Below are 13650 nucleotides of genomic sequence, written 5' to 3'. Positions count from 1 at the left end.
TCAGGCTCAGGCTGTGAACTAGGGCCATGGGGTCGTGAGTTCCCAGTACTGCGGCTGCCACTCCTCAGGTCACAAAATGACCTCACAGAAGCCCTACAGTTCCGTCTTGCTGGGTCTGGAAGGAATGGGTTGGAAACATGTCCGTTCATGATCGTCGTGAACACAGCTCCATCCGTGGAGCCCAGACTGACTGGCGGTCCCAGACAGCGCGTCTCCCGCGTCCCCAGCCTCTGCTGACGTTTGCCGTCTCCCCCTCTCCTAGATTAATGCGCTCACGGGAACTCTCTTCACTTCTAAAGTCCTAGAAGAAAGAGCAGAGAGAGAGACGGAGTCCCGCGTGAACCCCAGTTCTGAGCCCGGAGAGCAGGTGTACGACTGGAGCGCCGGCTTGGAGGACTCCGACGACTCCCACCTGTACTTCTCCCCGGACCAGGGCAATGTGGTGTTCACGAGTGCGGTCGACGGCTGGGGCTTTGGGTAAGTCTGTTCGGATCTCCTCGGATCTCCTCGTAGCCGTCGATACACTTGATTTCTTTAATGAAACTTGTGGTTGTTGAGGTGATGATTGAGTGCTACAGGGCTGTGAGGAGGAACAGCGTTCTCTTGTACCCTTGACCCAGTGTCCCCCCAGTGCTAACATCTTGCAGAGCTGGAGCACGACATCACAGCCGGAATATTGACATTGGTGGCGTCTGTCCCAGCGGAGATCTTTCCCTAATACATCCACCTGCTTCCTTCCCACCCCCTGGAGCCACGGGGTCCTCCTGTTGCATAATTTGTCGTCTCGACAATAATAGTTAGGAAAACAGAATCAAACATTATGCAGTCTTTTCTGGATTCGCTTGTTTTCAGGAAGTGGAACTCTCTGGAGAGGGGACCCAGTTATTGGGTGTATCCGTGGTTCCTTTCTGTGGCTGAGCAGCGTGCCCTGGGGTGGCTGTGCCACAGATCACTGTTTGTGCGTGGAGCCACATCTGGGTTTTCCCCGTTTGGGGCTGTCCTGAGCGAGACTGCCACACACATTCACATATACGTTTTTCCATGAATGTAGGTTCTCATGTCCTGGGGGTGAACGTGTGGGACCACGTTTGCTGGGTCATATGGTGGTTGTAGGGTTAGTGCATCAGTTTTCCTGAAGGGGTGCTGTTTTACACCCCCACCCACCGCCTGGGGTGATCTGGTCCACATTGTCACCTCTGTTTGGTGGCGTCCCTTTCTTTTAGCCATCCTGACAGGTGTGTATTGTTACATTGCTGTGGTCTTAATTGCATTTTCCTGACTGCTGGGGCTGTGGAACCTCGCTCCCTGGGCCCATCTGCCCTGTGTGTCCTTGGGTGAGACATCTCTTCGTGCCCTCGCCTTGTTTTCTTTCCTTTTCTCTTTCTTTTTTCATTGAGGGATGAGTGGCACAGAATATTGAATTCGTTTTAAGTGTACCGCAGAACGAGTCTGTATTTGTGTAGACTGTGACGTGACCACCACGGTAAGTGTAGTTTTCCATACGCTGGTACAGAAGTAGTTTGTTTCCTGTATAAGGACTTTGAAGATTTTGACATCTGGACTGCATTGTGCCTTCTAATCCATGAACACTGTGTTTCTCAGTTGTTTAAAGGTTTTCTTTGATTTCTTTTGTTAGCATTTTGTAGTTTTCACCATGAAGTAGTGTACACATTGTATTGGATTTGCACCTAATTTTCCATTGTTTCCGATCAATTAGACATGGTATTATATTTTTAGTTTTAGTGCTCCCATATTCATTCCTGCTTTTTGGAAATACAGTTAACGGGTTTTTTGGATGTCCATCTTGTACACTGTGACCTTGCTAAACGCACTTACCGAGTTCTTGGTAGGTTTCTTGGGGTTCCCTACGAGGCATTCCTGTCACCTGCCGCCGGGGCTGCTTTCTTCCCTCTTCCTTTGCCACTTTCCTTCCTCTTCTAGGCTTACTGCTCTGCCGGGAGCTTCCAGGACTGTTTGAACAAGAGCAGGGAGAGTGGACATCCCGGCCTTGTTCTGACCTCAGAGGGAAAGCACTGAGTCTTTCACCATTAGGTATAAGGTCAGCTGTAGGTTATTTGTAAATGTTCTTTATCAATTTGAGGAAGTTCCCTGTACTCCTTTTTTTTTTTTTCCCCAGAGTCCTTTTTATGAATGGGTGTCAAATTTTGTCACATGCTTTTCTGCATCAGTTAATATGATCATATGATTTTTCTTCTTTAACTTGTTAATATAGTGGATTACATTGATTGATTTTTTAATATTGAACCAGTCTTGCATCTTTTTTTAGATTTTATGTAAAATGATTTGTTTAGAACTTTATTCTTTGAATAAATCTAAAAATAAAAGTGTACAAAATGTGTCCACGAGAGACCATGAGAAATCTCCCTCCCTGTCCCTTGGGTTTTCAGTTCATTTCCCCACAGGAAACTAGAGCATCCTGGCAGTTTCTTGTATACACTGGAGGCCATTGGTGCATGTGTTAGCAAATACACTCTGTTAACTTTTATTGTCCGCACGAGCAGTGTGGAAAGAGGCCAGCTTTATTCGGTTGTACCCATGCTGCATGTTAAGCTAGTTTGCTGAGATTATCTCATTGAGTTCTTAGGACAGTCCTTTCTTTTTTATTTTTTTTAAAAGATTATTTATTTATTTATTTGACAGATAGAGATCACAAGTAGGCAGAGAGACAGGCAGAGAGAGAGAGAGAGGAGTAAGCAGGCTCCCAGCTGAGCAGAGAGCCCGATGTGGGGCTCGATCCCAGGACCCTGGGATCATGACCTGAGCCGAAGGCAAAGGCTTTAACCCACTGAGCCACCCAGGCCTCCCAGGACAGTCCTTTCAAATAGGTACCCTTATGTTTCATGCAAGGCTCGGAGACATTCGGTGCATGTTTAATGTTACTCAGCCATGAGGTAGAGGAGCCGATACAAATTTTACAGTCCGCTTGGCACCGAGGTGTATGCTTCCTGCCTGCGGGGCTTCAGCGGGCTCTGCGCTCTGGGAGGCGGGGACCCTTGTTCCTTCCGGATGTGCACGTGCAGGCCAAGGACTGGTGACGTCAGTGCTTCCCGGGTGGTGGGCACTTGATTACCTTCCTGAACCACAATGATTACTGACTTGTGGAATCAGAAAATCCACATACAATTAAAGAATTATTACTTCTCAAAGAATGTCTTGAGCTTGGATGAACAGTTGTGGGACGATGGTGAGATGGGCTTTAGCTGTGGGCTGCATCCTGTAGCCGCGGAACAGAACAGACACACTGCTCCAGGGGAAAGCGGAGTCTGTTGATGAAACATTTTGAAACATAATTTGCAAATGGGAAGGAAGAAGGCATCCGAAATCGAGCAGAGAGCGTGGCCTGGGAGAGAGCGTGGCCTGGGAGGAGCCCAGCCAGTCGTGGCTGTTCTGTCCTTTTACAGGAACTTGATCTTCACTCCCTTTTGACCAAACAGATTTTGCCTTGACAGGATAATAGATTACAATACCGTGGTTTTCCCTTGTCGGTGTGTCATCAGTCGTAGAGACCGTAGTCCGCTAGGTGCCCGTGAAGGCCCCAGTGGAAGTCAGAGAGCGAACGTACATGAAAACAGAAAGTACCGACCTGCAGAGAGCGTGCCCTTCACCCGCTGGCTGATGACTTGTCATGGTCACCATGTGGGGCCTCAGTGCCCTCCCTTGAACACTAAACGTTGGGCTCAGATGATTTCTGAGAATGTCTTCGAGCTAAGAGTATAGTGATATTCATTCCGTCCTATAACCGGGTCAGGCCCGTTAGTTTCCTCATCTGTCAGCATTTTGCCCCAGGGTGGGGGGGCTCATCCTTTGCTTGGAATGATTTCTATAAATCATGGAACGTTTCAGGCAAATTTGAGTCTGAATCTCAGAACTCGGTGTCCATTTATCGTGGAAGGAGAAGGGATGGGCAGAAGCTTGCACGGGTGGCTTCGGGTCCTCACGACCCCGGACACTTTGATGTGCTTTCAGTCAGCAAGCGAATCCCCTGCCTTAGGCAAGGCCGCATTTAGAGCTCATCAGTGCCTATTGCTGACTGGCAGGCATGCTCATTTGCAGGGGGCTGGTGGTGGGGACTGGCAGGTGCGCTCATTTGTGGGGGCCTGGTGGTGGGAGGAAAGCACTGGAGATGCTTTCCTGTCAGCCTCCCTCTGATGGGTCAGTGACCAGGGAAAGGGGGCGACTTCCTGTGTCCTGAAAGGTGGGAAAGGAGCACATTTCAGAATTTGGAGGATGGTTTAAACTCTCATGCCAGGGGACAGGAGGAAGGAGGGTGACTCGAGGCTGACCCTTTGGGTATGGCCTCAGTCTGCCCTGTTGCAGATGTGAATCTGGGAGAATCTGCTGACTTGGCTAGGTCAGAGTCCAGCTCAGGTTTTAGATAAGCGCAGCTGAGTTCCTAACCCCATAGAACAGGGACAGGAGTCCTTCCTAGAGCAGTTTCCTTGGTCTTTGTACACCAGCGTTCTCAGATCCTGCCGTTAACGTCGGCCCACTGGGCGGCTTGGATGCACAAGGATACCCCATAACCTCCCCCTTGGCTATGTTGTGGTTCAGGAAGACAGGCCAGGATGGATGGGTTTGTAGGTCAGCGGGTCTTCCTGAGAATCCTGTTTGAAGGTACTCTATGGAGGAAGTAAATTAAGACAGAATCCAAAAGTGGAGAAATTGTCACAGTTTTAAAATTACAACTAATGACAGACAAAGAGCACGAAGCAGTAGTGGGGGAAGGGTTGATATTAAGCAAGTTTTATGACAACTGTGGGTAGAAAAAGAATGGAAAGAATAAAAACCAGGATTTTGGAAGATTTCTGTGCCTGTATGTGTAAATGAATGACAGACAGGAAAGGATTTGAGGCCCGTGGGCTGAGCAGATGGACAGGTGCCTTACTGTGCTATAATTTATGATTCTGATGGAGATTTGAGAGTGTGGAAACTCACCACTTTTCAAATTAAAAACAGGACATGTATCTGACACAGGGTTGTACAAGGCTAAGAAAACACAAAAGTCTGGGTACCACAAAGCAGCATATTAAAGACATCCTGGATGCATGAGCAGAAAGCATAGTAGAAATCCCCCCGACCAGAACAGTTAGAGCACTGACTGCACGAAGCACCCCATGGAGGAGATCGCTTTTTAAAAGATGGAAATTCCATTACTAAAAACAAACCACCACCAACAAAAAAACTCCAAAGGTTTGCTACCTAAAATAAATAAACAGAAAGTATCATAGCTAAGGGGTAAATACCAAAGCTTTGGTTCAGTATGTCAATCAGATATGAGCCAAAAGGAAGGCAGTTTGGCAGTATCGACGAACAAGGTAGAATTTATAAAATATATTGTGGTATAAGGATCCTTTTTTAATGGATAACGGACAGAGATTACCTCTGCGTCAGTACCTCTGATCATAGTGAAGTGCATGAGGCAAAAATAGAAGTATAAGTGGAAATCTGTATGGTTTGGAGATTTTATATATCACAGACTGTTGATACGTCAAATGGTAACATAAACCATCTGGGTAGTGTAATAAGTAAAGTCAGAATGTGTCAGTGAAGAATATACAAAAATTGGTCCTATGTCAGGCAAAAAAAAAAAAAGCAATTTCAAAAAATACAAAATATGAAAATCTTAGAAGTTTGGTGTGCTAATCACTCCATCATTCCCTTCAGTTTTAGCCATGTAAGAATAGACCCAACTTGCCCATATGTCCACCAGCAGGTCCTCCGTATCCGCTGGGGCCCTCGCAGGCATCCAGGTAAAGGTGGGGGCTCTCAGGGAAGGTTGGGCTGGAGAACGTGCCCGGGACCTCTGGCCACGCTGCTTGCCCTCTGTTGTCCCCCTCACATAGGTCCTGGAATGGATCTGCCCGTCTGCACGGAGGTTGGCACTGTGCCTGGCAGAACCGAGGGTTAGAAGCAGAAGCCGCAGGGAGATGCCGTGTGCTGACCTGCTTCTGGAGGGGAGCTTCTGGGCCTTGCTCTGGGCGTGCTTCCCCCGACGGGGAGGGAGACCAGTCATGCTCCTTTCAGCCCCTGAGGCAGAGGCTGTTGGTCTGTGGACTGAACTGGGACTTGGTGCAGAGAAGGGATCTCTCCTTTAAAATGTAACAGTTACAAGGTAATCATATGTGGTGTATGTAGAAAGCATATAAAATTTTATGTATAATGAATATAAACAAAAGAATAATAGAAACTAATATTTGGGAAAATTAAAACAAAACAAAACAAAAAAACCCTCAAACCCCACCTGAACAAGTCAAATGGGAATTGCGGCCGATCATAGCCAGTCCCTTCAAGGTGGTGGCCCCTCCAGGCCGGGCCCGGAATGCCCGCGGCCTGTAACTGCAGACTTTGGATTTCGGTTCCTGGTCGGGTGTTTTCTCTCCCTCCATTTGCAGTGAGGGGGGACGCGGGACCCTGACCTCCAGCACTCTCCGTGCTGCCTCCTCTTGCTGCCCGCCATGAACTTGGCCTCCTCTGGCTTCCTCTTGCTCCCACCGGGCCTTGTTACCGCAGCAAGAGAGCATCAGCTCATTGGACGGGGTTAGTGATCCCTGGATCCTGACCAGAGCATGTTTGCCAACCCATAGGTACAAACCGGTCCGAGTATGTTACTTTTGGAGCCTGCGCAGTGGACAAAAGGGCAGGCATCTTCCCAGATGCTGGCACTTGGACAGTTGGACTCATACCATACTTGCATCATGCTGTTCCCTGCCAGAAAGGGGTTTTTCCCAGGTCTTTGATCCAGACGGTACAGGTGCTCCCCATGGCGCCCCGATGTGTCAGGTGACTGCTGTCCAGTGCCTGGGTTTGCAGTAGAGCGGACTGGAGCTGACTGGCTACTCTGAGGGCTGAGGAGAGCTAAGTAAGTGTGCCTGTGTTTCCTGTTGAACCCAGGAGGCTAACACGCCCTTTTCGGGCAGGCGCTGGCTCTGGAGCCTTCCCTTCGGGAGCACAGGCGCCCGTCGCGGCGATGGGCTGGGATGGAGTTTGTCGCTGGCCGAGCTGCAGAAGACCGCTTCAGATCCCCTCAGCCCTTTGTCCTTGTGCTTCATTCTGCACATGCAGAGTTAAGAGAGGAGCTCTAGCATGAATCCTAATCGGTGCGGACACGGAGCTGTTGACAAGAGCGTGGGCTCCGGACCCGGACTCCTTGGGTATGAGTCTAGCTTTGCGCACTCCCTGTGCGACATCTCGGTGCACGCAGCCTGTCAAATTCACAGGGAGGTCACGAGCTCCAGCCCGTCAGACAGCTGAAGCAACGGCGTCTGGTCGTGCTCTCAGAGCGCTCTGCACAGTGCGCGACACCGAAACCCCCGCTCCCTGCGGTTACTCACAACAACGACACTTGCTTTTCTTTCAGAGTTGAGCACTTTGCCAAAATCTACAGTCAAAAAATCGGCATCAAAAAGGAAGTTCTTTTGAAAACCTTGTGGGGAGATTACTCCATCAACATGAAGGCCAAGAAGATCGTGAAGGTGGGTCGGGGATGGGGCATCTGTCCCTCGGGCGTGTCGCTCATAGGCCTGCCCCGTTCCGACTTGTACTGCGGCACCTTTAACTGCTGTGATCTGGCTGTGGGGAAAGTGGCTCAGTTCTTGGCAGGCTCACGGTCACGGGCGCACTTCCAGGATTGCTTGCGTGGAGTTCTCACGCACACGGAACAAAGGACGGCTTTGTGTTTGTTTCCTTTCTCTGTCCGAGGGGAGCCGTGCTCTCAGACCCTGTGCACCTGAAGACGTATTTTGGATCCTGCTTCTGTGTCCCCTTCACTGTAGAGACACGGCTCTTCCTGAGCACGCTGTGTTCCTGGGCTCAGCTCAGGCTTCTCTCGGTGAATGGGGACACCAGGCCCGCTGATGGGAAGGAGGCGGCGGGTGCCCCCAGAGCCCTTCCTTCTGTGGGGAGAGGCGACCCAGGCCGGCCTGCGGAGGCACAGAGCCTCAGAGGATACTTGACACTGTTTTGCTGTTATTTTTTTTAATGTAAAATTCAGGATTTTATGAATTTATTCTCATGGAGGGCCATATAAATTCCTTTTAGGAAATATTTATAAATATAAAGACATTAAAAAAAAAAAGGAACAGAAGCCAACACAGCTAATACTGTGGTTTTAATTTTTTTCATTCTTTTGGGATCGAGACGTCTATCCCTCAGTTGAGCGTGTGTTCATATAATAGTGTAGCTGTTTTTTGCTTGACATCGAATCATGAACATCCTCCCTTGCCATTAAAAGCCTTTCAGAAGGCTCCTGAAGGAGGAGCCGGTGTAGTGAGGTGGCCGAGAGCCGAGAGTGAGAGTCCGAGTCTGTGTGTGCATCTTGGCTCCCCCGCTTACCGGCCCCACCGACTTCCATCTGGAAAGTTCCTCCATCTGAAAGCAGGACATGTTCACAGTCGGGCGGGGGCGGGGTAGCCGTGTGTGGGACGGTGTTCTTCTCCAGGTGCCATTATTTTGTGTATAGAAATGGTAGAGTGTTTTTTTTTTTTTTTTCTTGGCTTTTTTACTGTTCCCTTCCTTGAAGGTGAACAGTTTTCGTGTTTAAGAACATTGCTTAGAAGAAGTCTGTGGAGGGGACCTGCGCACCCAGCACTCCGCCTGGGTGTTGTGAGTCCCTCTGATGACAGAGGTGGGGTTGTTGCGGTGACACACCCCACACACGGTCTCGTTCGTCGCGTCCCTGGTTCCCAGAGGAAGATGAGTGGTGTGTTACCGACTGCGCATTCTTACCACCATTTCCCACTAGATCCTGTCAAGCAAACATTTTCTAGAAGGAATGAGACCTGCCGTTCACGGAACGTGTCTGTGTGTGAGCATGTGAGGCCTGCTACATATGCAGAAACTTAAGGGCGCATGTTCTTGTTCACAGGCTAAAGGGAAGAAACCTTTATTCGTGCAGCTGATCCTGGAGAATATATGGAGCTTGTACGATGCCGTCTTGAAGAAGTAAGCCTGCCGTGAAACTGTCTGTCTGGGGTGCTGTGATCTGCCTCCCCTTCCCGTGTGACGCGTCCTGCTTCAGAAAGCCGAGACAGACCCAGGAAGTGAACAGGGCCTTGGCGGGCCAGTTGTTCCCAGGCATTGCCTGCGAACGGTAGGAAAGAGGGTGTGTAACCCAGGTCAAGGGTAGCAGCGGGGACAGCAGTCAGGGTTTTGAGTGCACAGAGGAAGGGGCAGGCGGATGGAGAGAAACACCACATCTTTGTTTTTACAAACCCAGCTTAAGCAATTGCTGTAGAAAGGATGCTGGATATCCAGGATCATTAATGGGGAACTTGGGAACATCCTTGCCTAATACAAGTAGAAAAGGAAGTTTGCTTCAGTAAATTGATTTTTTCCAAGTTATTCCAGAGTCGGAATAATGATGTTGAGTGCTCATAGGTCAGGCTGCTTCACTGGTCCCCACGTCTCGCCTCCGGGGTCTGGGAGGGAGCCCCCTGGGAGCCCTGCAAGAGGGGGCCTCAGAAAGGGAGTGGAGACCCTGCGGGAGCCCCTCTGGGCATATTCAGTCTCTTGTAGAGGAGATACCTTGGGACTAAGCGTGTCGGAAAATGTGGAGCTCCTTCCTGTCTGTGTGTGACCTCCCCTCCTTGTATGCTTACTACAGGGACAGAGAAAAAATTGATAAAATAGTGACTTCTTTAGGATTGAAAATTGGAGCCCGGGAGGCACGACATTCAGACCCTAAAGTTCAGATCAATGCCATCTGCAGCCAGTGGCTGCCCATCTCCCACGCTGTGCTGGGTATCCTTTGTCTTGGTGGTTTGTAGTGAAATGACAGTTCGTGTTACTGGCACTCAGGAAAGCCTCTGGGGAGAACACGTTTCCCCCCAAAGTAGGTGTTCTGGGGTTCACTAGTGTTCTGCCTTGCGGCCGTATTTTCTGCTTTGGCAGGAGAACATTCTGGTTCATTGTGGTCCCACGGGTCGCAGTTCAGTGTTCTCTCAAGAAGGCGCATCTTTAGTTTTGTTCAGGAGTCTGTAAAAACGAAAGAGTTTATTTTACTACGATTTAAGTCGATAATTTAGGTGGTTATGTTGGATCCGGGTTTCATTTTAGTGCCATATTTTCTTACCTGATTGATACTTCCTTTCATGTTAGTGATTCCCAGAGGACTTGATCTGAGATGGTTCACATTAATTAAGACAATTTTATGGCTGAATTTAAGTGGTCTTCTTCTCATTGACATGCGTGTCCCACGCAGTCCCCATGTGGAGGGCCGTGGGCGCAGTGTCCTGGTGCGGGCTGGCAGGGGCACTTCAGCCCTCCCGTGACACAGGCTGTGGTAGGGGACATTCCGGTACCCTAGCTTGTGGCTGAAGGTCGTTTATGAAAGGTTAGATGCACTGGAACCAGGTGAGGAAATGATACCAATCGACAGTCCCCGGAGGCCGAGCTGCCAAGCGGCACTGTGCTCACTTGTTCCCGGGGCCGTCTGCGTCCTGGAGTGTCTACGTCAGGGACATCTGTCCCTATATCAGGGAGTCCACGAACTCCCCAAAAGCGTATCTGTGTTCCGAGATGTGCGAGCGTTTCATAGCACGGGCGTGTTCTGTGGGGACCGACGTGTCACCCCCATCCCTAGTGCGTGCGGGGAGTCTGCGTGGGGACGTGCCGTGGTGGAGGGCACGTATTCGCGGTTGTGAGTCCTTAACAGCAGGCGTCAGCGATGGTGTGTCAGAAGCTTCCTAGCCCCCTGGATATGGCAGCCGAGAGGGTGGAGAGACTGCTGTGCGCGGGATCGCAGACGTTCGACTCTCTGCCGCCCGAAACCCAGGCCCTGAAAGCAGGTGAGGTGGATGGGCCTCAGCAGGGGCCGTGCCTGGACCGTCCTCAGTCACGGCTGCTCCACGCCAGTCGCCAGATGCCGGTTTGCTGAATGGCCGATTCCACAAAAGGCCATTTTGCCAGAGTTTTAGTGTTGCTGTAGCTGTTTTCTTTGCCCCTCGGTGGGAGACCAGAGACTCCGAGCCCCCTCCCTTCTGCCTTGATCTCATCTCGGAAGCTTCCAGGGACCCTGTGTCCCAGCCCCTGCACAGCCAAGAATGTGTCCAGAGCTGCTGTGTCAGCACCGTGGCCAGGTCCCTGGGGACCGTGGAAAGGTGTTCCAGGGCCAGGCTGCCCACGGATCCCCACTACTCCCCGCAAGAGGGGAACTGCCTGCTCCAGGCTCTGCCGGCTCTGTGGAGCTCATCTGTATGTACTCACGGTCTCCACTGCTCTCCCCCTGTGCTGTTGACTGTGAAACCCCCCTCTCCAAAACCACTTGGCTGCTGTTCTCAGGGCCCCTGTTGACCGTCCTTTGCTAATCATCCGACGAGATCTGTCACTAGCATTGGACACAGCAGGCCGCTCCTTCCTGTGTTCCTCCCGTCTCTTCTCCCCGGCTCCCTATTCCTCCTGTTTGTCCCTGTCCCTTTCTCTCCGCTTCCTCGCTCTGTCACTGTGGGAGGACCCAAGCAGGGCCTGCGCTCCCTGTCCTGGCTGTGTCACCCATCTCAAGGCTTGCCACCACAGCAGTGGGCTCACAACTCCCACACCTGTGTCTCAGAGCCTATCTGCCCCTTGGCTCTAGACTCGGGTACCTGCCACACCTCTCTCTGCTTGGCTTTCCGAGAAGCATCCGCACCCTCACGTGTCCCCCGCCGGACTTCTCCCTTTCTCCCTCAGCCGGCTGCTCCCAGCTCTTCCCAGCTCAGTCAGACGAGACTCCATCCTTCCATTTGCTCACGCCGAAAAGCTCGGCGTCCTGTGGCTCACCCGTGCTCTCTCACCCCTGTGTCCAGTCCCTTTGCACATCCTATGTATTCTTTCCTCGAAATCTGGGTAGTTTCGGCTTCTTCCTAGGATTTCAGTTTCTGCCTCCTGGAGCCAAGCCACCGGGTCTCTCGCCTGGGTGTTAGTACAGCTTTTCACTCGCGTCCCTGCTCTGCTCTCGGCTTCCCTCGGCGCTCACTCCTGTGTGTGGCCGCAGCGGCCCCAGGACAGCGTGGGTCAGGGCCCACCACGCTGCCCCTCACCCCTCGCACCCGCGTCCCCGGCAAGCTTGCTTTTGACTTCCTGTCGTCTTGCTGTGGTTTCGGTGTTACTCTGGTATTTTATTTAGGTAGCCGTTATTTTGGTGGGGGATTATTTTTTAAGGGGAAAAAAAAAAACCAAACCCTCATCAGTGGTTTTGTGTATACCTCCAGTAAGGTGGAGGGAAGTGTCACATGTTGACGGGAAGCCGTGTTTGCATGTGTAGATTTAGAGAAAACTGACATCTTTGTAATACTGAGTCTCTGTTTCTAAACGTTTTGTTCCTGGTATGGGATATTCTTGCCCATTTTCTAACCTGTGTAACTTGTGTGTATTTTATTAACAAGCTGCCTTGTTGACGGTTGGCTTGGCATTTGTTTTAGCCCTTCTGCTCTGGGTCTAGGGCGGGATCTTGGGGGCTGAGAGTGGGGCGGGGGTGGGGGGAGCCCCGTTCATGGGCCTCAGCGGCCAGCCTCCTGCCCTGTTCATTTTGCCTTTCCTTCCCCACGCTGCCAGTTCTGCTAGTTCTTGCTCTATGGTGTTCTAGCAATTTTACACGTTCCTGCAGAGAATTTTTACTGCGGTCATAAAAGATTATAGGCCACTTACGCATTAAGATGAGGCCGTGTTCTAAACATCTTGTGTTTTAGAAGTCTGCCTTTCTGGTCATGGCAAAAGCGAGTGACTTTTTTTCTTTCCTGTTTTTGTAGCTTTCATGAAGTGTGGAAGCGAGGACACGGATCCAGTTATTATCTTTGTTTCCAAAATGTTCGCCGTTGATGCCAAGGCTCTGCCCCAGAACAGGCCCAGGTAAGGGGGAGGGGGAGGTGGGTCCTGGCCAGGGAAACCGTGTGTGTGGTGGGGCGCAGAGGCGGTGTGCGTGCGAGTGCGCAGACGCGGCCTTCGCTGGCCCGCCGGGGTGGGTCGCGAGCACCGCCGCGACAGCAGACGCCCTGCCCGGCGCTGTCTTCTCCGATGGCGCGGAGGAGAGTTGTTGAGATCAGCTCTGGGTGAGGGATTTGAACCAATGTGAATTCAAGAAGAGCAGTGAGCGGAGGGGCCACGGATCACGTGTGTTGTGCACCCGCTGACCCCCAGGGAGACCTACGACTGTGGAGTGTGTCAGCTGCTCCCCGTGGGTGGGGTGTGGCTGGGTGCTGGGGATACGGGGTGTTTCTCACGTTTCCCGCGTCTTAGAGAATCTCTTCCGCATCACTTGTATTTTTCATGTGTGTCCTCCCTTCCTGGCTCTGCCGCCTCCCCGTCTGGTCAGACCCTGATGGGTTCCTGTGAGGATGAGGGCAGCCTCATCCTGGCTGGTCCCCTGCCGCCGTCCGTGGCTCTGCCAAGCCACGCGCTGTCCGCCCCGCATCAGGATCTGGGCATCTGGAACGGAGACCTGCTGTGGGTGCCTCCGAGCTCGGCTCCTGTAGAGCCCTCGTCTACGCCCGCGGCGCTTCGCAGGGGTGTTTAGAGTAGCCCGAGAGAAGTGACGTGGGTAGTGCTGCTTCAGCGCGTCTGGTGCCTCGGGGCACCTGTACTGTGAAGAACAGTGGCGGTGACACTGGTCACCGGCCACCGGCCGCAGAGCTACGGTGTTCGCGGCCCCTGTCCACA

General features: G+C 51.5%; 1 protein-coding gene across 1 annotated transcript in view; it reads left to right on the top strand.

The window, feature by feature from the left end:
- Positions 1-13650, top strand: part of EFL1 (elongation factor like GTPase 1) — a 115483-nt gene that overhangs the window by 22406 nt on the left and 79427 nt on the right. The window contains exons 7-12 of the mRNA XM_032341953.1: positions 263-477; positions 7379-7493; positions 8885-8961; positions 9623-9759; positions 10683-10805; positions 12744-12843. Coding sequence (XP_032197844.1) covers positions 263-477; positions 7379-7493; positions 8885-8961; positions 9623-9759; positions 10683-10805; positions 12744-12843 — 767 coding nt within the window. The remainder of the gene's footprint in view (positions 1-262; positions 478-7378; positions 7494-8884; positions 8962-9622; positions 9760-10682; positions 10806-12743; positions 12844-13650) is intronic.

This window comes from Mustela erminea, chromosome 5 (genome assembly GCF_009829155.1).
Source record: "Mustela erminea isolate mMusErm1 chromosome 5, mMusErm1.Pri, whole genome shotgun sequence".
In the NCBI taxonomy this organism is placed as follows: Eukaryota; Metazoa; Chordata; class Mammalia; order Carnivora; family Mustelidae; genus Mustela; species Mustela erminea.
The sequence above is the reverse complement of the archived record's forward strand: the minus strand, read 5'-3'. Positions and strand labels throughout refer to the sequence as shown.